The sequence below is a fragment of the Choloepus didactylus genome, chromosome 16 (genome assembly GCF_015220235.1).
Source record: "Choloepus didactylus isolate mChoDid1 chromosome 16, mChoDid1.pri, whole genome shotgun sequence".
Classification (NCBI taxonomy): domain Eukaryota; kingdom Metazoa; phylum Chordata; class Mammalia; order Pilosa; family Megalonychidae; genus Choloepus; species Choloepus didactylus.
The window spans coordinates 18,334,861-18,362,236 of record NC_051322.1 but is presented as its reverse complement, the minus strand read 5'-3'; the positions used below and the strand labels follow the sequence as shown (position 1 = coordinate 18,362,236).

Genomic DNA, 27,376 nt, shown 5'->3' with positions numbered 1-27,376 from the left:
AATGTGGCTTATGATCACTCATGTTGTAGTTTTAGTAGCATTTTTTTTTTAGTGGTACATAAAATATTGTGCAAGTTGCAATTGATGGTATCTTAGATTGAATAATATTTAGGGTTTATGCTTTCTGGAGTGGAGGTTCAAATTGAGGTTTATAAAAAAAAGCCACTATTGGGGCATGTAATATGTCATCGTGAAAACACATTTCTGTTATTAAATTGAGAAAACTGGCAATATTAGAAATACAAAAATTTTTTGTTTCAAACATTTTATTATAATAATAATAAGTATATTTATTGAGAACCTTCCACATAGAAAGTTCTGTTTTATTTAGGCATTTTGGTATGTTATTTAATTCTTGTAATGACCTCATGTGTGATGTATTCCAAGTTAAAAGAAGTTGTGCAATCTTGAAACTTGTTTTTATAGATGTAACCTAAGTATATTATGAGCCTTTTTTTTAACCATCTCACAGGTTAAGAAAGAAAACCAGCAAATTGCTGTATGCTTTCTGTCTTCAAACTATTGTATGTTATAGGGAAAAAGAAAAATATGGAGGAAGTAGTGATTAAGTGGGTATTTACACATTGTCTCTTAATTTTCATAGTATCTTATATTGTAGATGTAGGTATCCCCATTGTACAGATGGCAGCACTAAGGCTTAGAGAATTTCTATAATTTGATCAAGTTCATAAAAGTTATTAAGGGGTATGGTTATGATTCAAAGCCAGATTTGTCTGGCTCCAAACCTTTTGATCTTTTCTTGATCATCATTGCCTCATAAAATAAGTTTTAAGATAGTCTGTTATCATACTGGTTGTTATTAGGTCATGTTTTCAGCAGTACTTGACATTCAGCTCAAAAGAAATAAGAAGTTTATTTTATTAGTCTGTGGTGCCCTGCTGTACCTGATCCCAAGTACAGTTCATTCTAACTGAAAAGTATCTCACAATGTTTTGAAAATCTGCCTTGATGGCAGGATAGTTAACCATTTGTAAATACTACTTGACAGACACTATATTTCGCATCAAATTTGAGGTAAAATTTACATACAATAAGATGCACCCATTTTAAGTGTACAGATCAGGGAGTTTTGACAAACGTATTCAACCATTTAACAAGTACCACAATTAAAATATAGAACATTGCCGTCATTCCCAGAATTCCTTCATGTTGCTTTATACTCAGTACCCCCCACTCTCATCCCTAGCTAAATATTGATCACTATACAACAGAATTTCTCAACCAGGGCACTAATGACATTTTGGGTCCAATAATTCCTCATTTGTGGGGGGCTGTCCTTTGCGTTATGGGATGTTTTGCATCCCTGGCCTCTACCCACTAGATACCATTAGTATGTCCCTCTCCCCCAACCCCAGTCCTGGTTGTGACAACCAGACTGTCTTCAGGATTACCAAATGTCCCTGGCCCAGCAGAGGGGCACAAAATTTCCCCTGGTTAAGAATAATTTCTATAGATTTTGCCTGTTATAAAATTTCATGTAAATGAAACCATAAAACATATATTCATTTGTGTCTGGCTTCTTTTACTCAGCATACTGTTTTTGAAATTCGTCCATGTTTGTATTAGAGCATTCCTTTCTATTGCTGAGTACTCAGCGTACATACCATAACTGGTTTATCCATTCACCTGTTGTTGGACATTTGTATTATTTTCAGCCATTTTAAATAAAGCTGCCATGAACATGCTTATACATATTTTTGCATGGACATGTGTTTTCATTTCTTTTGGGTAATAGGAGTAGAACTGCTGGGTCATATAGTTAGTATATGTTTAAATTTATAAGAAACTGCCAAATTATCTTCCAAAGTGGTTGTACCATTTTAAATTCTCACCAGTTGTGTATGAGAGTCTGAAATTGCTCCATATCCTCACAAACACTTGGTATTTTAAGCTTTTTAATCGAACTCATTCTAGTGAGGATGTAGTGGTATCTTGTTGTGGTTTTGGGGGTAGATTTTTAAAAGTTTTTATTTTGAAATATTTCAAACTTACAGGAAAGTTGCAAAAACAATGTAAAAATAATACAGTGAATTCCAATATACCCCCTACCTATTTTCACCGATGTTTGCTGTGGTTTTAATTTCTATTTCTCTGATGACTAATATTGAGCCTCTTTTGCTGTGCTCAGAATATCTTTCCTGAAGTGTCTGTTCACATCTTTTGCCCATTTTTAAAATTAGGATTTTTTAAGTGTGGTTTGTGTTATTTTTGTTTTTGTTTTTGTTTTTTTTGAGGGAGGATGTCATTATTAAGTTGTAAAAGTTGTTTATTCTGGGCCCAAGTCCTTTATCAAATATGAGTGTTGCAAATATATTCTCCCAGTTTTTGGTTTGCCTTTTCATCTTCTTAACAATGTCTTTTAAACAGAAGTTTTTAATTTCATGAAGTCGGGTTTTATCAATTGTTTTCTTTAATGGTTCATGCTCTTTGTTTCCTATATTTAAAAAATATTTGCCCACCCCAAGGTTGCAAAGATTTTCTCGTATATTTTCTTGTAGAACTTTTGTAGTTGAAAACTTTTATTTTTACGTCCGTGATGACAGGAACTATATTTTAATGAAGATATCATGAAAAGAAAGAGAAGAACAGTTCTTTAAGTTTGGGCCAGATATTTATAACACAAGCTTTAGTACAGTTCAAGTACAAATGTGTTGTATATGTCAAAATATCAATGCCTGTAAATTCCTTAATCAAGTCAGAAAATAGATAAAGGCTAAAATATTTCTCCTGTAAAACTGTGCTTAGTAACCATGTTCTGAAGATTATGATTAAGCTCCTGTTCACACAAATTGTATTTTAGGAATTCTGAGAATAAATCTTTATAACTAGGCCACAGCCCTTCTTAAAGGTCCTCTGTATTAATTCTAGCATGCTAATTATTGCTAGTGGGGTTGTGATTTTTTAGTAAAGGCTCAATAAGCTCTTATTGGTTGATTATAGACACATTAAAGATCAGTAGTATGGATTATCTAAAACATTAAATTATTTTTATTTGCTTTTGTTTACATTTTGATTGGTAGGTATCTCATCTGAAAATTCAAAATATACTTCAAAATAATAAATGTATAACCTAAAAGTACTAGTCTTTATTTAGTGAGGTTTAAAAAATTTAATTTTGCAAGACTTAGTGATTTATTGCCTTAAAAAATCTGCCAACTATTTAAGGTTAATATTGTAGTATAGTAGTGCTTTTAATACATTTAAAAGTCTCTATACTGTGTTTAATCCTGTTGTTGTTTTTTTTTTTTCTTGACTGAAATAATAATCCAGATCTACAAAACATTCAAACACTAAAAGGATTTTATAGCTTTATAAATTTGTGTGTTTTCAGTAGAAGAATATTTTTAAATGAATAGAATAACTTTTAATAAATATCCTAAGGAAGTCTCTGGGTTTGATAAATTGTTGTATCATTGTAATATTCCTACTAGATCTACTTGATGCACTAATTATATACATATATATATATATATATATACACTCACATATTATTTATATTTTTTCCTATTTTTACCAGTTAAGCCAGGATAATTTCCATTTAATAATTGTTTTGCTTTGCAGTTAGAATGCAGTATACACATTGTAACAATGTCATTGGGTGACACTGAGTAGACTGTAGTAACTTAGCCAGAAGAATGCTGGTTCCAGTTGAAGCCTTAGGACCCTAATCAAAATTGGGTGGTGATTTCTTAGGTTGAGCCCAGTTCTTTGCACAGTATAAATAGTAAATGGCCAAGTGGGGGGGGCAAGTGACTTATGCCTTTTAGTGATGGGTTTCTTTTCTTCTGTATTTTCCATGCCTTCAGATTTTTAAAAAGCAGCTATTCGGGAGAGAAAAATTCATGATTGAATGTAAACATTGCACTTGAGAGCCTGCAGCCTTCTTTAGTTATCTTCCTCCTTGTTCATAATCTTCTATCTAATGATCCTATCTTTTCTCAGAACTCCTTGAACATACATCTCTCACTATGCTGAGTGTTCCTTTCTTAGTTTCACCAGTGCTAAGATGACATGATTGCTTTATTCCAAAGTTCCCAACTCTTCTACATTAAAATTAGTTCCTCTCCTTTGGGGTGGAATTGGGTTCATTGCTTCCTCTGTGTTTTGAGAGAGGAAATATCAATAGAATATGTCTAAAATTTATTAAATTCACTGTTTTTAACTGAATGAGACTTCTCACCTTGTATGGACCATAGGCATTCTTAAAAATAGCAGTTGCATAACTCATTTTTCTTGCATATGCCTTTCCAATAGTTTGAAAATTATTAATTCTTGTGAAAATGTAATCAGATATTTTAAGTGCCTAGCACAGTGACTTGAATATAGTTGTTATTCAATATTTGTAGATTAATTGATATTATTAAACTGGGCAATTAGTTAAGAGTCATTAGGGATCCAGACAAGTTTAATGCATGTCCTTAGGCTACTAGTGACAGGGAGGCAAGACTAACACATGAAAGAACTATAGAATACTCTTCTGTGTTACTGTTAAAAGAATAAAAGTTCAAATAGAAAGAAAATTGTTGTCGCTTCTGGTAATGAAATGACCTTTGTGGAGAAAATAAAATTTAAATTTTACCCTCAAGGATGGGTAAATTTTGAATTAAATAGTAACCATATTATTTAACCCTATTTAGACTCTTTATCCTGTATGAGGAAAGGAAAATAAGTTAGGATATAGGAAAGATAATGTTTATTTTATATTTTGCTTTGCTTAAAGCACCATCTGGGAACATGAAGCTTTCCGATTACTACTATCTAGCTTACTGCTTGATGACTCTATTTGGGTAGTGGTAAAATTGCAGTATGACATTTTAAGCTGTTATGGTACTCTAAAAGGAGGCAAAATAAGGATATTAATAGGGAAAGCAGATGTTATTACTGGCAAAAGTTTAAATTACACTTCCTATTTTTTAAATTAAAAAATTGGGGATGATCTTCAGAATGTTGTGGGGTTTTTTTTAACTTTGGTTGGAAAAACCTTCCAGAATGGGTATAATTTTCAGTTTTGTTTGATATTTTTAAGGCCAAAAACTAAATTTGGTTAATTTGCTTTTCTATGACTTTTAACAGCCCTTCCCCCACACAACCACTGTGGGTTAATGGTCACCAACCGGAAAAGAACTTTTACCTTGGAATAAAAATGCAGTCCATTTAAATCTGAATTACAAATATGAATTGGGAAAGGTCTTAAATGTTAAGGGCCTATTTTTTTTTCCTCACAAGTAGTTTTTATTGGCTTCTGTATATAAACACTGTGAGATTTGATGATAAAATGTGTTGTTTTTTTAACTTATTTATATACCCAAAACATACTTGCTAATATTTTAATAACAAGTGTTTTGCTATTTGGCCATATTTTGAGCACAGTGCCTGTTTGATTGATTTTGGTGGGATTTGCTTTCACTTGGGGTGGATCTGCGTCAGCCCTCTTATATGAATATTTGTTTCAGTATTGCAATTAATTTGTAAAATGGTTGCTGGCCCCATTTCACTAGACCATGGGGCTTGTCAGGTCTTTCAGACCCCTCTTACAAATACAGTTTCTACCAACTAAGAAAATCTACCTACTCAGAAAATCTACACAGGAAAAACTGAACAAGTGGTGTGTAAATTGGATAGTTTAAGAATAGATTCCTCATAGATTTCTGAGAAATGAATTACCGAGTACGCTTGAATACAGCAATGATATCTACTTAGATTTAACAAAGATAACACCCAACTACAAGAAGGATCAAGAACAATGTTCTAGAGCTGATGTGTTTGGATTATAGCAGGATACACGACTGATCTCTCACATTGATGTGAACAAATAGAGAAATATAGGCTTTATAAAAGTAGCTGTGGGAAGATGTGCACCTGATAAGACAACAGTAGGTTGATGCCATACCAGCTATAGTTTTGAATTTGTTTGAAGACCGCTGCACTTGTAGTACCAATGACTGATCTTCGATTCTGCCTTTGCCGCTTACCAGCTCTGTAACCTTGGGTAAATCAATAACTTCCTTGAGCTTTTTTGTTTCTTATCCTTTGAAACAGGAGGGTTATAATTTTTGCCCACTATTAGTCACAGGGTCTTAATGAAGTTCACATGACAGTATATATGTGAAAGAACTTCAAAACTCATTTTATAATGATTTTCTTCTTTTATGAGAAAAATATGAAGTATTGAAGCAAGACTAAATCAAATTTGCTGATGATGAAAGGATAAGAAAGATAGGCGATGTCTAACAGTACCAATTAATAGAGTTAACCTGGGTTGATGGATATATAGTGTCCTAATTAAAAGAATAACAGCAAAACCATATTTCTTACTGAAAAAATAGTTTAAAAAGCAGATACTAGTAACAGCTGTGCTTGAAATTCACATGAGAAATTTGAAATTTGAATAGCTACCATAAGTTATACCAAAGACGGGCTGCTGATTCTAAAGGAAAGGTAGCACACAATAGTGGGTTAAGAGCAGAAACTTTGAAATGAGACTACCTTGCTTGTAGCCTGTTGCTGCTGCTTTTTTATCTGGTGTGACCTTGGACAATTGCTTAATCTCTCCATTCCTCAGTTTCTTCATCTGTAAAGTGAGGATAATAATACCTACCTCATGGGTTGCTGTGAAAGTCAGCTGTTCTGGTTTGCTAATGCTGCCATTATGTAAAATACCAGAAATTGATTGGCTTTCATAAAGGGGATTTATTTGGTTACAATGTTACAGTCTGAAGGCTATGAAAATGTCCATTAAGGCATCAACACAAGTATACCTTCACTGAAGGAAGGCCAATGGTGTCCAGAAAACCTCTTAGCTGGAAAGGTACCTGGCTGGTCTCTTCTGATCCCGGGTTGTGTTCCAACTCCTCTCTCAGCTGCTCTTTATTCTTAAAAATGTTGCGCTTGGGGCATTTTGTCCTCTCTTAGCTTCAGCAGCCATCTCCAAAATGTCTCTCTCAGCTGCTCTGAGGTCCTTCTGTTTTTTAGCTCTTTGTTAGGACTCCAGTGATGAAATCAAGACCCATCCTGAATGGGTGGGGTCCATATCACCATGGAAGTGATTCAATCAAATGTTTCACCCACAGCTTATTGAGTCACATCTCCATGGAAACACTCAATCAAAGGATTCCAACCCAATCAACACTGATGCATCTGCCCCACAAGATTGCATCAAAGAACATGGCGTTTTGGGGGACATAATACATCCAGACTGGCACATCAGCTGAGTAAAATTTGTAAGTCATTGGCAGAGAGTAAGACTATGAAGTGTAAAAGAAATTATTTAAAGGCGAACATTGTTAAGATTTTGTAATGGTTCATTAAAACCTATTACCATACAGTTAATGCATTGCATTTTATGTAGGTAAAGGCATTTTACCTACAATTTAGAGATATCTTCATTTACATTTATCTAAGTTATGTTTTAAATCTAAGTAACTAACCATTGCCTCAAAACAACACAATAAGAAGAAATTAGATTTAAAACATAACTTAGATTTCTTCTTATTGTGTTGTTTTGAGGCAATGGTTAGTTACTTAGATTTATAACTAACTGATGGATAGGAAAGGAGATTTGTCCTAAGCAGGCGAAGTAGGGCAGGCATGAGACAATAGAGAGTGATGAAGAGAGAGTGACAAAGACAGTGGCAAACTGTAGAACACATGTCTTTCTCAACCAGGCACTCATTCCTCAGGCTTTAATTGCCTTGAAGAACTTAAGACTCTATTTGGCCAGAAATAAAGATCTTACGCGACATCTCCCAGTCTTAAATGTTGGTATCTAACTTCTCTCTTTTTATTTCTGTTTCTTTTTGCTTCAATATCTTGCAGGCTAAATAAACACAATGGGCATGGGGGGTGGGGGTGGGGATTAATATTGCCCAAAGGCTACCAATTTGGAACTTTTCATGTAGGATTTAGTCTTGTAGATAAATTACAGTCTCTTTTCAGCAAGCTATCACCTCACCAGCTTTGTGTATGTTTAACGGAGTTATAAGGAAAGATAGATTAGCATTCAAGGAAATCAGCAGGGCTATACAAGGAGTTCAGACCAAATTTTGTCATACTTACAACTTTGTAGCCATATACCAGTAATCCTATCATAGCTATTTTTAGACTCCCTGCCACCATAGGTAATATTGTTTTCCTGGGCTGTACTCTTTTATTCTTTACAATCATGATGAGGATTGAAGCTGATTTTTTTATTTAGATGTGTGAGTGAAGAGAATTGACCAAAGAATGTAGGATGGAATAATGAGAGGGATGAATGTACCGCCAAATCTCTAGTCACATTTTATCATCATTCTTAATGATTAATTTAATATTTGTATTTCATACTATTTAATAAATCACAATGGTAAGGATACTGATTTTGGTTTCTAAACCTCTAAACAGGAAGCCCATATCAGAAAAGTATAAATAGGCAGTTTTTGAATCTACAGTCTTTGGACTCTTCCTGACAGATTTTCTCTGTAAGTACATCATCTTCTGAGTGTAATCTTGATCAAAATATGTGTGATAGAAAGGTTGTAAGATAGCATGAACTCTTGGTAGGACCTTCTTTTGAAGGTAATTTGGCAACATATGTCACATTTTTAAGTATACATGTCCTTTAATCTCCAATCCCATTTCTATAATTTATTATAGACATACTTGTTTGCATAAAAAATAAACCTATATTTTTTTAATAGCTTTTATAAGTAAAGGTAGTAAAGACTGAAAAACAACCTAAATGTTCAACAGGAAAGAATTGGTTAATTAAAACAGAATGATCTATATATGCTAATGTGGGATGATCACCAAGGTATATTATAAAGTAAATAGATTACAGTATGCTTCCATTTATGTACAAAAAGAAATTTGTATGCAGCTAACATATTTCTAAAAGAATACATACAGAAGATTAAACAATTGTTCCTGCAGAAGAGGATTGTGGTTTGTGGGTGGTGGGTTTAACTCTTCTTTATCTTTTATATCTTACCACATGCAAAACTGGATTCCAACCCAGATCACTGACTTCAAAGTCTTTCCACTACACCAAAACGATACTTCATGTCTGCTTTAAAAAATGGCTCAAAAAAAGTTCTTCAATTATTTCAGTATACGATCAGGCAAAGCATCTTAGCTCATTCAGAGTAGTCTTATTAATTCCTTCAGAGAAACTGATCTCCTTAATGCAGAAGACAAGCCAGGTAGTACAAAACTGATCATTTGAAAAATAATCAAAATGACAAACTATAGCACCACACTAAGGCAGAAGTGAATAATTGCCCTGAAGCATCATTTTAATCAAGGTGTTTGCACAGCATTAAACTTAATCCAAATCAGGACATACATTGTTCTTGGTGATCATAGGATATCTGGACCATAGACCAGGATCAATTAAGTCTGAAATTAGAGACAAATATAGTCCTCAATTGTTCTTCTGAAGGAAATTACCTAACAAGACCCAAGTTAGAAAAAAAGTATCTCTTTTGATCTTGAAGTTTTGCTGCTTTGTGACATCTAAGTTTCTGGTCTAGTCATGGAGCATGACTAAGCCTCAAGGAGTAAACCACAGTTGCGATCATGGGTGTAGCCTTCCACCACATGTTCCCACTATTATTTCAAAAGTCCAGCAGTCAGAAATGATGTTCTTTTGTTTTTAAAACCAGCTGGTCCTGTTGTAGTGGGTAAGATTGCTCAAGTAGTGTCATCAAGTTATATGTTATTTCTAGCTACCTATTGGTTCTTTCTTGTGTGGTGCCTTGGTTCAGGCCTTTAGCTCACATCTGGACCATCAGTTAGCCCTATAACTGGTACCCGTGGCTTTAATCTCTTCCTCCATCCCTACTCTTAATTGATTTTAAAAGCTATTTGTTCATATCTCTCTAGCTAAATGAAACATTTTAAAATTGCTTCCTCCTGTCCAAAAGCCTTTTTGTTGTTAGCAAAATTATATTTTACAGAAAAAAGAATTTGTAAACCTCTTTAAGAATTTTTTTCCCATTTTGTATAGTAAATGATAAAATGACTTTAAAATATGTTATTTTGGAAATGTATAATAAAGAAGTTTTCTCTATAATTTTGCTTCTTTCTGCCTTTTGAACTATGTTATCCATATATAGAAAACCTTTAGTCTACTCACAATTTTACTTAACATCCCTTGAACATGCCATATATTTTCCTGACTTGGTGCCTTTGTTCATATTATTTTTCCTTATCTTAGAATGCTTATCCTCTGTCACTCCTTTTCTGTTTTTCCAGATCCTGTACATCCTTAGTGGAAGGTCCGGTTTATATATTTCTTCCTTTCCCTGAAGCTTCCCCAGCTAGTAGTGATCTCTAAATCCTCTCAACTTGTGTATATTTTATGTCTTCCATTTATGGAAACTAATTATGTATAGGCTTGTGAATATAATGAGTTTCTAATGAAATCCCAATAGTATTATTGATTTTTTTGTGTTAATATTTTAGCCGACTAAATTATTTTTTTAAGCCATTAGGGTGGAGTTCACATCTTATATGTCTTTCACACCTGGAAGAAATACCTTACTTAATAATAAGCAATTTATAAATGTCTGTTTAACATGAGTATAGAGAAGAGACCATGTTTTATTTATCTTTGTATCTCCAGTGCTTAATATTATGCCTCACATAGACGTGTTGAATCAATGTTAATTTTAAAGAAATAGTCTTTAGGTAGTAGTATCCTATAAACTTAGAAGTTTGGAATATTTCCATGTGAAATTAGCCTTTATTTTATTTCCTCAACTTTGCCTGAGCAGGGTGGAGTCAAGGCTGTCTTCCTGAGGTCATTCACAGTATCAAGCCCACTTTACCTGGAATCTAGAAGATCTGACCCTAGATGTTCTTACATATTATTCAAGAGAACTAATGGTTAGAGCTGAGGCTTTCATGTCAGAGTTTGAGTTCATATTTCTATTCTGCCACTTCCTAGTTGTATGACTCTAGATAAGGTTCTGTTTCCTCTTCTGTAAATTCAGATAGTAATGACTCCTTCTGCATGGGGTTATTGTGAAAGTTAAATAAGGTTATCTGTGTAAAGTATCTGGCACAGAAAATGTTAATAATTTTAAAATAATAACAACTATTGTTGTTAAATAGTAATCATCTTCTTTTCCTAATAGCCTTTCATATGGTAAAATCACCTGGCCTCGTGAAGTTAAATTTTGAACCTTTGGAGAGATTTTTATTTCTCCCTTTTAAATCAAGTTTTGTTAGTTTTGCTCTTTGAATATCAGCTGAGAGGGTTTTTTGGTTTTTGGTTTTTGGTTTTTGTTTTGTGTAATCCTAATGGTCTGTATACACTCCTTTCTAGTTTTTTTGTAATCCGCAAACAAGGTATTAAAAGAAAAAAATCACCTGGCATTATAGAAAATAGTTAGGAAAATTTTAACTTGAGTAGTTAGTCAATAAAGTTTCAGCATTTAAATCTCTTCCTAAGTTTAAATCTTTAGACTTTGAGGTTTAGCTCATTTTGGGAACATGTGTCAAAGTGAAAAAGACAGTGAACTGCAAACTGGGAGATGTGAATTCTAATCCTAGCTTGTTCACAAATTAATTTTTTAAACCCTTAACATTTTATCTGATTGTATTATTGTTATCTGTGTACATGACTTAGTTCCAAAGGCTTATAAGTGTATTTAAAGATAAGTTTTAGTGAATTTTATCTTTATACCCTACCCTCTACCCCAACCACAGTGGGTTAGTAAATACTCATTGAATACGTAAATGTCTTCAGTTTTCTCACCTGTAAAAATGAGGGTGTTGGACTATCTTTAGGAGTCCCCCAAGTTCTCAAATATTGTGAACATTGGGATGAATGAAAATTAGCCCCAGCATTGGAGAATTGAGAATCAGGAAAATATAAATGTGACTGTTTTTGCAACTGATAGAAGTAAAAAGTGCCCCCCCACCCCCTTTTTTGTTTTGTTTTGTTTTGTTTTGTTTCGTTTCAAAAAATGATGTCTAGCTCCTGGTATACCCAGAAATTCACCTTTTCCCATTACTATAGTATGTTTGTTCTTAAGTATTTTAAATCCTTCCTATCTTTATCATTAAGGTTACTACTTTATCTGTGGCACTCCAAATCATTTCAAAACTGAGCTTGAGTAGTCAGAGATAGAATACCTTTGTGGTTTTACTCTGGCATGCATAAGTATTGACTGTGATTTTGCACTACTTCCAGTCTTAATAGGTTTTCTTTCTCAGGTATTAATCTCTAAGATCCTTCTTAATTTGAGAGAATAACATTAAAATAGTTATACATGATCTCAGGTTTAAATACAGTTACTTTTAAGATAAATTTATCTTAAATTCAAATGTCTTTCTATTTCTATTTATCACAACATAGACTGTTTTAGGCATGGTTCAGTAAATGACTTTTACTGAAAGAATTGTGATTTAAAGCTAATTGTTTAACATCATTTTTCTTCCTATCATTTAATTGTGAATTAGGTACCTTTGTGACTTTTGAATAATAAAATTCCCATACTATAAAAAGTAATAGATGTCTGTCTGTGGAAATAAAAACAAACATAAACAACAAAAAATTCACAGTACAGAGAGGGGTACATAGTGAAAATTTTTAATTCTCCTACTATTTATAATTTCTTGTGTGTATTTACAAGAATATTTAATCCATATGTAAGCACACACAAACACCCCTACATGCACTGATTTATCAATATATCCATGTCTTTTAAAAAACTACTCTTTAATATTTTATTTTATCTTCCTGCTGGTAACCTACTATACAGTAGTTTCTTAATAAATGTTTAATTGAATTAATCAATATTCTTACCATTCAGCAGCTAGGCAGTTTTTAAAGTGCTACATAATTTCCATGTAAGATAACTTTGCAAGGATCTGGAATGAATTTTTTTTATAGAACTTTTACTTTTATAGTAAAACTATATTCTGCCATCAGAGGTAAAATATGAAATGTAAATATAAATAAAACTATCTTTGTATGTAATTTATAAAATCAATCTGCATACCTTATAGTCACATTATGTATAATAGATTTAGTTCTCAGAACTTGATAAAACTTACTAACAGGTTTTTCTTGTTTGTCTACTGTGAAGAAAGTCCCTGGTCATTAAGTTCTAAGTTATAAAGTGAATTATTAAGAAGTTATACCACAGACATCCTGGTATTTGAAGAAATCCTTTGTGGTTTAAAACACATCATATTAAAATATGGTAGTAAAAGTAGTAAAAGAAGTTAATTTTTCCAAATTCTTCCACTTTTATATTAGAGCATTTTGAGCACTAAAGGCATTTGCTAGCCCTAGAATAGTAATTGTGGCTGAATCTGAAGAAGCAAGCTTATCTTGGAGATATAATATTACCTATCACTAAGCTTAAACTCCAAAATCCATTTTACTTATGAAATCTGTTATAGGTGAGTCCAATCAAAGTTAAAACTACTTTCTGACAAGATGGAATGGATTTTAATGAATTAGATTTTTACTTATGTGATATCATAGTTTTTACTTAAAAAGATATCAGATCTCTTCAACAAATGGTGGTGGGAACACTGGATATCTACATGCTAAAGAATGAAAGTGGACCCCCTGTCTCACACAGTATACAAAAATTAACTCAAAATGGATCAACAACCTAAATATAAGAGCTAAACTATAAAATTCTTAGAAGAAAACAGGACAATATTTTCAGGACCTTGTATCAGGCAAAGAACTCTTAGACTTCACACCAAAAGCATAAGCTACACAAGAAAAATTAGATAAATTGGACTAACTCAAAATTAAAAACTTGTACATCAAAGGACATTAATAAAGTGAAATTTGGAAGCCATATAACCAATAAGATTTTAATATCCAGTATAAAGAAATCCTACAATGCAACAACAAAAAGACAATCAATTAAAAAATGAGCAAAGGATTTGAATAGACATTTCTCCAAAGAAAATATGCAAATGGCCAAAAAGCACAGGAAAAGATGCTCATCTTATCATCCATTAGGGAAATGCAAATCAAAACCACAATGATATATCACTTTACACCCACTAGATTGGTTATTATTTAAAAAGGAGAAAATTAGCGTCAGAGAAAAGGTGGAGAAATAGGAACTCACACGTTGTGGGTGTGAATGTAAAATGGTGCAGCTACTGTGGAAAACATTTTGGTGGTTCTTCAAAAAGATAAGTATAGAATTACCGTATAACCCAGCAATCTCACACCTAGATATATACCCAAAGAATTGAAAGCAGGGACTCGAATAGACATTTGCACACAGATGATCATAGCAGCATTATTCACAATTGCCAAAAGATGGAAGCAACCTAGGAGTCCATCAGTGGAAGAACGGATAAACAAAATGTGATAAATAATATGGTGGAGTATTATTTCAGTCATAAAAAAGAATGAAGTTCTGATACATGCTACAACGTGGATGAATCTTGAAGATACCATGTGGAGTGAAATAAGCCAGGCACAAAGGACAGATATTGTATGATTATACTTACATGAAATAAATAAATTCATAGATACAGAAAATTAGGTTACAGGTTATGAGGGGCATGTGAAGGGCAGAGGGGAGGGGGATTGGGGAGTTAATGCTTGATGGGTGCAGTCTAGGGTGATATGAAGTTTGGTAATGGATGGTAGTTATGGTGGTATAACATTGTGAATGTAATTTATGCCATTAAGTTGTATAGTTGAAAGTGGTTAAAATGGGAAATTTTGTGTCATGTATGTTACCAAAATTCAGAAATTTTTTTCCTCAGAGAATATAAAATTGTTGACTTAGAACTAATAAAATATTTTGAATATATTTCTCAATTGCCGCAATAATACCAAGTTGAAAATTAAAATATATTTGTTTTCCCTAGAGACCATCCCTATTGTATAGATGAGTTCTCTGAAACTTTCAGAGAAATAGTAACAGTGTAATGGAAGAATAATGTATCATGGCCAAATAAATAGGCTCTAATCTAAGCATGTCATGTATGTATGATCATATATTAGGAGGGGAAAAAAAGGAGAACAATTTAGTAAACTAGCAGTAAGCAGATATATTTTTTTTTAATGAAAAACACAATATACTTTATTGTAAACTCCATATAACCAATCAGTTCTCACAGAATGCTTTCATTGATTCTGCTGGACTCATGTGTCCATAGCCATTGTTTGCAGTTGACGAACGAGTGTAGTTCTGTTATGAATATTGGTTGATAATTTTGTTTATGCTAAAGAGTGAAGTTCAAACAAGACATATATTGGAATTTAACCCATTCATCAAGTGAGTGACTTCTTCACTGATTTGGATAATAGTTTCTCAATACTAGGAGAATATTCTCTCAATTGTAATATTCACATTGCAGTGACAATATTCAAGACACACTTTAAAATTTTCTCAACATTTTTTCCCTCACTTTCTTAAGTATGGACAATAAAACAATAAATCAAGCCCTGATTTATAACCTTTGCCTATTTCTGTGATGAAATTCTCCTTCCATTGTTAGTTTCGAGCAACCACTGTGATCACTGAACTTGGAGTTGGGAAGAGGTGTGCAGTAGCAGACCATTACACGGCATTTCCATCATACAGATACAATGGACCTAAATAACCACAACAGCACAGATTAATAAAATGGAGTATAATAATTAGGAATTGATAAGCTTTGAGTATTTCCTTTGCTTTTAACACTGTTTACTGAATTGTATATTTATATATTTTGGTTTTTAATAACGGCTATGCTTAACAGCCAGCTCACAATATTCCTGAAAATTTAATATTTGGCACTCAAGAGCCAGTACATACCATCTCCAACACACCACTGGGTGCAATCCTTGTATTTCAGGTAATTTTACTATAAGAAAAATTGATGTGAGCCTGAAGGGGGAAGAAAACTATGAATAGGTGGATTTTTAACATAATAAAAAATATTTATCTGAAATCAATAGCTAACACCATACTTGAATTTTCATTAAAATTAGACATAAAAAGTAAGATCTGGTGTCACAATACCTGAATATTGGTTGAAAAAGTTCATCCTATTGGGACTACATGTTTTAATTCCCAGGTTGTGGATGTAAGTATAGCTGATGAGTAGCTGAGACATGTGACTAGGAGAAGAGGAATTTCTGGATAGGGCAGTAATAACTAGATAAACTAAAACATCAGGAAAATCTAGATATTAGAAAGATGGTCAAAGGATGTGAATCGAAAATTCTCAAACTCACACACACACAAAAAAAACGCACCAAGAAAAGATAGATGACCAGTATGTTTTTCAAAGCATATTCAGGTTCACCAGGAATCAGAGATGCATAATAAAACAAAATATGATTTTTTAGACTGCTTAATTGGTGAAGATTAAATATAAATATACTGAGATTGACAAATGGTATTATATACTGCTGATGGAATTCAAATTGTTATGTATGGTTATTTTGCATATAAATATGTGTATCTACATATATGTAGACATGGGAAAGAGTTTAAAAAAATGAATATCTAGAAATTGCAGAAAAAATTTAATGATATGGTTCTGGTTTTAGTGGTACTTGGGTAACATCAAGTCTTCTTTGTACCTTTATTTTTATAATTATATGTGTTATTTTTATAATTGCAGGGGGAAATTCTTATTTATGCTGTGGTACAAGACACTGGAGAAATGCACATAGATGAATTTTTTTGAAGAACTAGAAATTTTAGGTACCATATGTATATTGTGATCCAGGAACTCCATTTTTACATTATATGGTATTGGTTATTTATCCAGAAGTGTGTTTATAGGTCACTGGTATATTCCAGTTTAGCATTTTCTGTTTTCACCTACTACTTTGGAGTCCAAATCTATAAGTAAAAAAGCCTTATAAAGTTTATCCATTCTATTGTGGAATTTACTTCTTTTCTTAGTGACTGTCACTAAGAGTGAAGCTTTGCTTCAGTTTCACAGATGGGGGAAAACACAGTAAATGACCTTTTTTTATTTTAGTTTAGCACATTTTTTCTCTTTTGTGTATTTGTTTTAGTTTTTCCAATATTTTATTATAAAAATTACAAAACTTACCAAAAAGTTGAAAGAATTTATACCTATATATCTACCACTTATATTCTTCAATTGACATTTTACTATAATTGCTTTATCTCATATCTGTACATCTCTCCAACCCTTTATCCATTCAATAATCCATCTTATTTTTTGATTCATTTCAAAGTAAATTGTAGATATCAGTACATGTGACCCTAAATACTTCAGCATGTGTATCAGAAACTAGAGCCCAATATTATTTAGAACTCTTTTTTTCTTTTTTTTTGAGGTAGATTTACCAACAATGAAATACACAGGTCTTAAAAGTACTGTTTCATGAGTTTGACAAATGAATGCACTAGTGGTAACTCAAACTCCTATCAATTTATAGACCATTACCATCAACCCAGAAAGTTCTCTCATGCTCCCTCCCAGTCAGTTCCCACCCTACCTACACCCGTGCCTCAAGAACCACAATTATGATTTTTTTCCTACCATAAATTGTTATTTCTTGTTCTAAAGCTTTATATAAATGAAATTATTCATTATGTACTCTTGTGTAAGGCTTCTTTCATTCAGCATAAAGCATTTGAGATTCATTCATGTTGCTCCATGTATCAGTAGTTCTATTTTATTGCTGTGTAGTATTTCTGAGTCAACCCAATTTTAATATGAACTATTTGAGTCTTCTATGATTACTGTTGTTGTTCTGATATTTCCTGGACTATGCCAAAAGAAACTGTTGTAATGACAGGTACTGTAATCTTTGGTTCCTATCATTTTTGTTTATATTTTCTTAAAACCTAAGTAATAGCAATTTATAATTTATCAGGTATAATTAAACTGTAGGGAAATTAAGTACTTTTTCATGTAGAAACACGGTGTTTTAAGAGAACTGATATACATAGAATTTCACTTAGTTCTCCTTAGTAGGAAGTTGAAGATAAGTGGTAATTGATAATGTCATGGCCATATATGAAGAGTCAACCATTTTCAATTGTTGGTATGTATTAATTGCTTTAAAAGGAGGAGGGAGAGACTACTGTGGAGTCCAAATCTATATTCCTATAACTTCATCCATTTGTCCGGATTGTGCTTTCTGAACACAGATAATCTATTCCCTTGGATCATTATATAGAGCTTAAGTACTATGTAAACTAGCATGGTCTAAATTAGAGCTGACCTAGCCTCTAATTTGTGTCTTTTCTGAATTAGCTACTTATGTCACCCTGGGTAGCCCTTAACATGTCTGAGCTTTGATTTCTTCGTTGAAAATAAGAGTGGTTATATATTGTTTTCTGTTCGGTGAGACTTTTGAAAATGGCAAAAGCCAAGGACTCACCCCACTACCATCACTATGCACCTAAAACACAGAACCCCCAAAGCCCCTCCAGCCACCTTTTGCATCCCATATTACAGATTCAATAAATGAGGACTTTAGAAATCATCTTGTTTTCTTTCTTTTACTTATATCCACATCCAGTTGATTAGCAGGATATGTTAATTCTACATGAAAATAACCCAAATCTAACCACTTCTCATATTTTCACTGTCACTGTTGTAGTCCAAAACCAATCATTTCTCACCTAATACCTATAATAGCCTCTTAACTGGTCTCTCTATAAACTGCTTTCCATATAGCAGCCAAAATGAACTTCTAAACATGTTTGTGTTCTTGCTGTTTCCCATTGTACTTGGAATAAAATTCAAACTCTTTCCTATGGCCTTTACACTGATTACATTGCCCTCTTTTGTTCCCAGTTCAGGCTGTCTCATAATCCTTCTCCCTGAAACCTTTTACCCTCCTGATCTTTAAATGGTTAGTCTTTTTTTCATTCTGTTCTTGTCTTTTCAGAGGGCTTTCTTTCCCTGAGCACACTAATATTATACCCCAACCTACAACTGTATACTCTTCTGCCTTTGCCTTGTTTTATTTTCTTTATGGCATTTTGAGCATAATCTGATTTGTTTACTTAATTATTGATTTCCTTCCCACTAGAATGTGAGCTGCTTTCTCTTTGAACAGGGATGTCCTTGAATACAGGATGTATTTCATTTATTTAGGTCTTTAATTTTTTTCAGCAGTGTTTTGTAATTTTCAGCATATGAGTCTTTCACCTCCTTGGTAAAATTTGTTCTTAGGTATTTTATTCTTTTAGGTGATTTTGTAACCAGAATTGTTTTCTTAATTTCCATTTTGCGTCATTCATTGCTGGTGTATAGAAACACAACTCATTTTTGTATTCATCATGTACCCTACAATTTTGCTAATTTCGTTCATAGCTCCAGAAGTTTTTGTGGATTGTTTGTTGCTAATGTATAGAAATATAACTGATTCTTGTATCCTACAGCCTTGCTGAATCCATTTATTAGTTCTAATAGTTTTTTAGTTTTAGGGTTCCCTAGGGCTTTCCATATACAAGATCATGTCATCTATAGAGACAGCTTTACTTCTTCCTTTCCAATCTGATGCAGAAAGCTGCAGTCATTGAAATCATTGTTCCCCTGTCTGTAATGTGTTGTTTTTTCTCTGACTGCTTTTAATACAGTCTCTTTAGTTTTGGTTTTCAGCAGTTTACTTATGATGTGCCTTTTTGTTGTCCTCTTTTGCCCGTGTGGTGTTCTCTGGGCTTCTTGAATTTGTGCCTCCCCCATTTTTGTCCTCTCCTACTGTTAACTCTAATTGCACATATATTAGATCTTTTATTATTGTCCTATAGGTCACTGGGGCTCCGTTGATTTTAATCTTTTTTTCTCTTTGTTCTTCAGATTGGATAATTTCTGTTAATCTGTCTTGAAGATCACTGACTCCCTTGCCATTTCCATTCTGTTTTTAACCTAACCAATCCATTTTAAATTTCAGATATTGTATTTTTCAGTTCTAAATTTCTTTTTGGGAGTTTTTATATTCTCTATTTTCTGCAAAGATTTCCTCTCCATTCTTTGTGTACATATTTTCCTTTACTTCACTGAGCATAGTTATTATAGCTGATATAAAATCTTAGCCTACTAATTCCAACATCTGGATCATCTTGGAGTTGGTCAAGATTGATTGAAACTGGGTCACATTTTCCTGCTTTTTCCCTATCAAGTAATTTTGGATTGCACTGTGAGCAATATGAGTGTTATGTTGTGGAGACTGGATTCTTATATTTATTTGAAGAGTGTTGCTTTGTTTTGTTTAGTAAGAAATTATCTTGTTTGAATTCAAGCTGCTAACTGTCTCTTGGATAGCAGCTCAAATTTCAGTTCAGGTTTGTTTGTTTGTTTTTATCTAATCAGCTGGGCTATTTGCTATATTCTCTGTTTGCGTGACACAGATGTTAGCCAGAGATTTGGGCAGGAAACTTGGGTTATTTTAAAGTAGTTTAATTGATGTGAGCATTTTAATCTTATTTTATTATTGTAATGAAATTCTTCGATCTTAGAATCATAGTTTTAATAACTGGAAATAATCGTAGGTAACTGAATACCCATGTCATGTTTTGACAATTAAATAAAAATCTGTTTATTTAATTCTTTGAATTTTCTCTTTATTATAGATCGAGCTGGGAGCATCAGTACACTTGATTCCTTAGACTTTGCAAGATATTCAGATGATGGTAACAGGGAAACAGATGAGAGAGTGGCAGGTGAGTAAGATTGTAAAGGCAGATAGATCTGGATTCTTTGGCATTCCAGAAATAATGAAGTGGCTTGAGGAATTCTCTTCTACAATTTGGTATATGAGTATAATGTATACAGTTATTGTACAAAGTTCTGTTACTTACTTATTGGCCATAGGGAACATCCCACCCCCAACTTCCTTTTCCAGTGGTGTTGTGAATTTCTGGTTACGTATATGCACAATTTGCTGAGTTCCGCTTACAGCTAAAATTATACAGTTGTAATACTAGTGCCAGGTTTAAGTTAGCCGTGGTATAGTACAAAGTTAATTGGATCTTAGCCTCTTTCTTTTGATCTTGAGTTCTCTGTCCATCATAGCCTCTCTCCAAGAACAACTCCTCTTGACTTTCCTGTGATCCAAAAAATAAAGGGCTAATGCCTGGTATAGCAGGGGCTTGAGGGCCCTATCCATTCCAGTAAGCAGGCCAATATCCTTTCTTCTTATTGGTTGCACATTGCAGTCTCCTTATCACCCTGTCCTCCAAGTCTTGCTTTCTCTCCTTCATCATTGGATCTGTAGGGACTCCAGAGGACCAATTTGTATCCCATCTGCATTGCCCACACCAGATGAGCCCTGTTAAACTCTGCTGGGGCTCCATTCTGGAATTCACCAGTGTGGGAGCCCTGACTCCTTGTGTCAAATGTCTGGTACCTTTCTTGTTCCACAAGTCTGTGGCTCCCTGCCACTGAAGTCATTCTAGAGTGGCTTGTTAGAATTGTAGCTTTCATAAGACTTTGGCTATGAGAGAGATGAGGAAAGCAGACAGACAGTTAGGTATTTTGAACTACCAGATTGGCGAGCATTCCTGCAACAGGAGGAATGTTCCATAAAACAGATGGACCTTGTGGTTTTGTATATTAATTTGTATTATTGTACAAATTGTTGTATATTTGAAAATAACTCCTATCCAGAAATTGGCCAAATAATTATTTTCTTTCCTTTAATATCCATTTGAAAATTTGCATTTTAGATTTAGTCAAATTCAGGAATTTCATCAGTATTTCTGTTATTGAGGTATTTTAGTATTTGTCTTCTAGTTAAGTAAAATATTATTGATGAAAAGCAAAATATTTAGCTTAAATATGTAGTCATTAATTGCTTGGAATTATTCTTAGCAATATAGATAGAAAAGGATTAGAAAATAAAAGTTCCTCCATCCAAATTTCACTATTTATAACATTTTCATTCTCCATCCTTTTTATTACGACTTCATAATACAAAGACTGACGCCCTCTATCTGATCTAAACTCTTTAATAGACAGTGAGCTAATAAGCTAAATGAAAAAACAGGAAGAGAAGAGTGAAGAAAGAGTAGTGAACCTGGATAACCTACAGATTTGCATAACTAAGAATGATGATTTTGACCTTATATTTTTAACCCAAGGAATATACAATGTCTATAAATTTGGACAGATTAAGCAGGTTTTCAATTACTATAGTATGCTCATATAAAAATAATTGTTGTCTTTCATCTTCATTGGAAAAGGGAAGAAGAACATTTTATTCCAAGAGAATAACTCTTGTACCATAGCCTGTTACTGATCACATATAAACCTCACTAAGAATGAAGAGACATCTAAGAAAGAACAAAACCTCTCTTTATTTTCCTATGCCAGTCTTGGGCAGAAGGAGGGCAGGGATAACACAAGTAATGAGTCCATTGTCCCAATAGGCAAATATAGGGTCTTTAACCTTTAATCAGCTATTGTTGTCAGACATTACATTTGTTGTCAGACATTTCATTTGTTACATCTATTTCTTAAGTTTAAAAATCAGGATATTTTTTCACTTCTGAACAGATTTTCCTTAAAGAGGAAGGAATTTCCAAAGGAACAAATATTTATTAAACACCTGTTCTGGGCCGGGCAGTGTGCTGGGTGCCTTATGTACATAGTATTTTATTTAATCCTGTTAACAATCTTTATTATTAGCCATTTTCCTTTAAAATATGTGAAATTTTTAAAGCTTTTCATTTTAGATGTTTTCCATTTTTTATTTTCTTTTTCATATGAGGTGTAAATTTTTATTTAAACATGATTTTAGTAGCAAACACCAAACCAAAATGAGCTTAATCTAGCTGACTTTTTTTTAGTAAAGAACTTTCTGTATGTTATTAAATAAAGCTAGTATTATTGATACATTATACAATGTACTGCTTAAATTTTCAAGTTTTCTTAAAGGTAACAAGGAACATCTGTATTCTAAATATTGGGATGACCATTTAATTTATTTTAGGGAGTTTGAGAATCGGCTGGGTGTTAGTTACATATTGGGCACTAGGTAAACAAAAAAGAAATATAGATAAGGTTTCTCCCCTTAAGGAATTTGAACTGAAACATGTTCCCATGCTTTGATAACTACGATAGGAGTTTACTGATTTTGGGTAGGATAGCATCACGGAGAAGGACAAATTTGAACTGGGCCTTGATGGATGATGAATAGGAATTTTTTTATAGAGAGAAGAGGAGAGAGTTAGTCCAATTGGTAGAAACCACGAGGCCAAAGTCACAGACCTGTAAAAGGTCCTGGCATGTTTGAAGGATACAGTTTGGTGAAAGTATCAACTGTAGAGTAACAAATGACTAGACATTAATCTGGAAAGAGACTGGAATCATGTTGAATCAATGCTTATAGGTGGTTTGTAGGTATTTAGGAGCCATCAAAAATTTTAAGTAAGAGAATAAGTGGTAAGATTAGTATTTTAGAAAGATAACTTTGGCAATAGAGTGAAGAATGGATTCATGGGAGGGGATGGAGCAACAGGGAACCAGTTGGAAAAGGTTTGCCATTTGGTTAGGCAAGACATGACCAGAGCCTGTTGGTCAGTGATAGGAAATCAGGAGTGAAAGGGAGAGGGCAACAAAAAAGGAAATTCTGACCATTTTTTAGCATCCAGTTGAGTGTTGTCATTTTGAGTCAGCTATTTTTGTTAATTCATCTTTCTGGGGAAGTTCTTCCTTAAAATCTATTTTCTTACACCAGCACATAATTTTGCCATTTTTGTATTTTTTTCCTACAATCTTAATTATTTTTAAACTTTACCTATGTGATAATTTTATAACTTCACTTATGGCAGAAAACACCTCTTAATATTAGTCACTTCCATCATATATACATATGTTATGGTTGTCTAGTGTTGTTTAGGAAGAAAAGAGCAAGCTGATGAATCAGAGGTCTTTTGGTATTGATGTACAAAGATGCTTTTGCTAGGTATGTACACTAGACCTTTAAATCCATGCACGTTATAAGTCCTTGCTAAAAAATATGTTTAATTAGAAACCAGATAAAGTGTAATTTACTTTGGACAGTAATAAACAGTAGGGCATCTCTATAGAACCAAATATTTTTATCTTTTAAAAATATGTATATCCATGGAACTCTGGTTCTTTTTAGTGGAGAATGGTATTTAGAAATCAACATCTGGGGACTAGCATGCTCCTTGCAACTAGCTTGTTGTTGCTCCTAGTCCCAGTCAACAGACAGAGCTGGGAAACTTGTGTCTCTGTGTGTGTATTTCTATATCAATCCATCTATATCTATATTAAAAATAATTGAATTCAAAAAAAAAAAAATAGATTGGGGTGATGAATGCACAACTATATGATGGTGCTGTGAACAGCTGATTGTACACCATGAATGGTTGTATGGTATGTGAATATATCTCAATAAAACTGAATTTAAAAAAAAAATATGTATAAATGGGTCTTTGTACTTTTTTATTCCTGAGATATGACTAAAGGTAACATTTGTAATTAAAAAATGGTTCTATCATACAGGAAGATGAAGGCCACATTAGAACCACCTATATCACTGTCTCAAGTTCCCATGGACCATCTTTTACATCAGTGTCCCTGGCTTTATTTGTTCTCATATCTCCACCTGTGACTCTTACTTCTGTAGTTCACTCCTATATATACTGTTAATTATGCTTTCTAATTTGTAGGGAAAGACACTCCTGAAGGCTGGTAAGATCAGAAGGCTGTTTCAGATTTATTACATATGGCATCAGGAATTGGAATACTCATTCAAGCAAATATTTGCAGAGTGCTTATTTCATATTCTAGGGTATTATGCTGTCCTGAGAGCAACAATTAACAAAATAGTTACATGGAGCCTTTATTAAGCTTATATAATCTAAAATGGCATTCAGACTTTGCCTGTGATGATCATCTGCCCCTTGCCCCACTGTTTAGGAAGCTGCCATCAGTAGCTTTCAGCTCTTAGGTATGGGTTTGGCAGTATGTATATCCAGCTTTACTCAGATTAAATAAGCCTGTTTCTCTTCTTATTACATATTTGTCCCAGTACATATCTATCTGTTCCTGTCTATTAGCACTACTCTTTTGTTTTTCTTATTTTGGACCTTACCTAAATCTTATTTTATGATTTTGTATTATTTTAAAAAGGATAGATGCTCCAGCAAGACTATAAAGAGGGTAATTAGCATTTTGAACATAGATTTTTCTTCATTTGTTTCCCATGAAGTTAAAATACACTTAGAGAGAAAAAATATATATCATTATGGTAGGTTATTTTATGTAAGCTAAAAATAGAATGACTATGGATTCATTACATTTTTGTTTGTTGGTTTTGTCTTTACTTTAGATCAACATTTCCTAAAGTATATTTCATGACAATGTTAGTTTCATAGGGGGAAAGCAAAAGTGAAAACAAGAAAAGAGAATTTCATGGTCAGATAATTTTGGAAATCATGGTTTTCTGCAGGATTTTTCATGGACTTTGATATTGTGGTATGTTATTCTAATTTATGGGTGATCATAAAGATCTGAGCCATGGCAACTGCAGAGACAATTGAGATGCATGGTTATTTGGAGAATTATTAAAGGGTTGGATTCAATACAACTTAGACATAATTGATGAGGGTTAAAGCAAAGGATAAGTGAAGAGTGATTTCTAGGTTTCCTGTTCAGGCAGCCAGGTAGATTAGTGGTCCCACTAATGGAGAAACACCATAGGAGGAAGAGAGGGAGCAGATTTTAGAGGAAGATGATGAAATTCATTTAGTTAGGATCAAATTCAAAACTTATGCAGCATTCAAGTGGGCATGTTCAGGATTAATTCAGTAGCTCTTTATCTTGGGAAAGATTTCTGAGTCTTCAGGATACTTGTGATAGATAAAATTTCAGGATTGAATACCATGCCAGGGAAGTATATAGAGTAAAGCATATGTAGAATATGTAGAGTAAAGAAGAGATAAGGGCCAAGGATGGCACCCTGAGAAACACTACCCTTGAGGATAAGGGATTGAGGCGTCTCTAGAGAAGGTTGAGTAAAAGGAATGATAATGGGAGGAAATTTTTTATGACTGTGGGAAAGAGGATGCTTTTCTTCCAGTAAGATGAATAAAGAAAAAGAAATCTCTACATTCTATGGAGGTTGCATCTTGCTTTGATTTATCACTAACTACTAAGTCATGCCTATCAGTACTACACATTTCTTAAGTCTATAATTGGCAGGGAGAATTCTTTAAACCTAGTAGGCATGAGAATGGTAGTGTCACGGTTTTTAAACATTATTATTTTGGTATGAATTTTTATGCTAACTTGTATACTTCAGAGAACAGAAAGGAGATTATTTTCCTTTCCCTAAAACTGTCCCTGTAATACTAAATAAGTATGAAAGATGGGGAAATGATATTTTATTATGAAATGAAATCACCTTGTGTGATATTCATAAAAATATCCAGAAAACGCTGACTTGAAAGAAGACAGTTTCACGACTACTTTTTGATGGCACAGTGCTTGACACAGACCTATTGATTCATACTCTTCAATGGTGATTGGGAATGGGAGTGAAAAAATGCTGGACTCAGATCAATTTTATGGAAAAGATCTTACCAAAATAACTTTTTGAATTTCATGCTGAAGTGAAGTAAGACTGGAAAGTATCTCAAGATATTATTGGGATAAATTGCATTGTGGCAGCAAAGAATTGATCTATTACTTTATTTCTGCTTTGAATTTTAACTATTTACCTTTGGCGTCTCTACTTAGTTGTACCATCTCCCAAGTAAGTCATCAGAGCACAGTCTTTAAGCACTCAAGTGTCTCTGGTAGAAATACCAGTATTATCTAATCCTGGTTGGAGAATAGTCAGCCAATTTGGAGAGGCTTAAACTGACTTAATCATTAATTTTAGGGGATAAGATTGTAATGTGTAATATTAGTAAACACCTGCATCTTTGTGGTTATTACTTTCATTTAAGTAAAATTGCATTTAGCCCTGTTGGGTGAATGGAATGAGGAGGCTGAGGGTTGGTTCCTGCAGTGTGTTTTAAAAACTCACAAATCCTCAAACATTTTTAGGAAGAATTATAATATTTGAAAAATACTTGGAGGTTGTTCTGTGCAGTGTATCACTTTACAGGATAATTAATTTTGAGCTTTAATCAAATGTTTTTAATAAAAAGAGACAAATTCAAATATGTGTAAATGTAGTAGTGCTGTTCAGAATCTGTCTTGTGAAACTATCACGTAACTGCAATTACTTGATCATACTGTGCCTTAAAGATGTCCTAGAGCTTCAAAGATATGCCTTTGTCCTTTAAAATCTATATTATATAATAAGAAACATGCAGCAGAGTGAATTCATTTTGATATGCATTATCTTTTCAAAGCATTGGTAACTTTTAATGACCTTTGACAATGTATTTCTAGATGTGCATAAAAATATAAATTC

At 33.2% G+C, this 27,376-nt stretch overlaps 1 protein-coding gene across 5 annotated transcripts in view; it reads left to right on the top strand.

Annotated features, from left to right (window-relative positions):
- RELCH (RAB11 binding and LisH domain, coiled-coil and HEAT repeat containing) overlaps positions 1-27,376 on the top strand; it is a 131,791-nt gene that overhangs the window by 4,094 nt on the left and 100,321 nt on the right. For all 5 annotated transcript variants that reach the window (XR_005212164.1, XM_037805636.1, XM_037805635.1 and 2 more), the window contains exon 2: positions 20,553-20,642. Coding sequence is in view for 4 of the 5 variants with exons in the window: in XM_037805636.1 (XP_037661564.1) it covers positions 20,553-20,642 (90 nt within the window). In the remaining variant the exon portion in view is untranslated. The remainder of the gene's footprint in view (positions 1-20,552; positions 20,643-27,376) is intronic.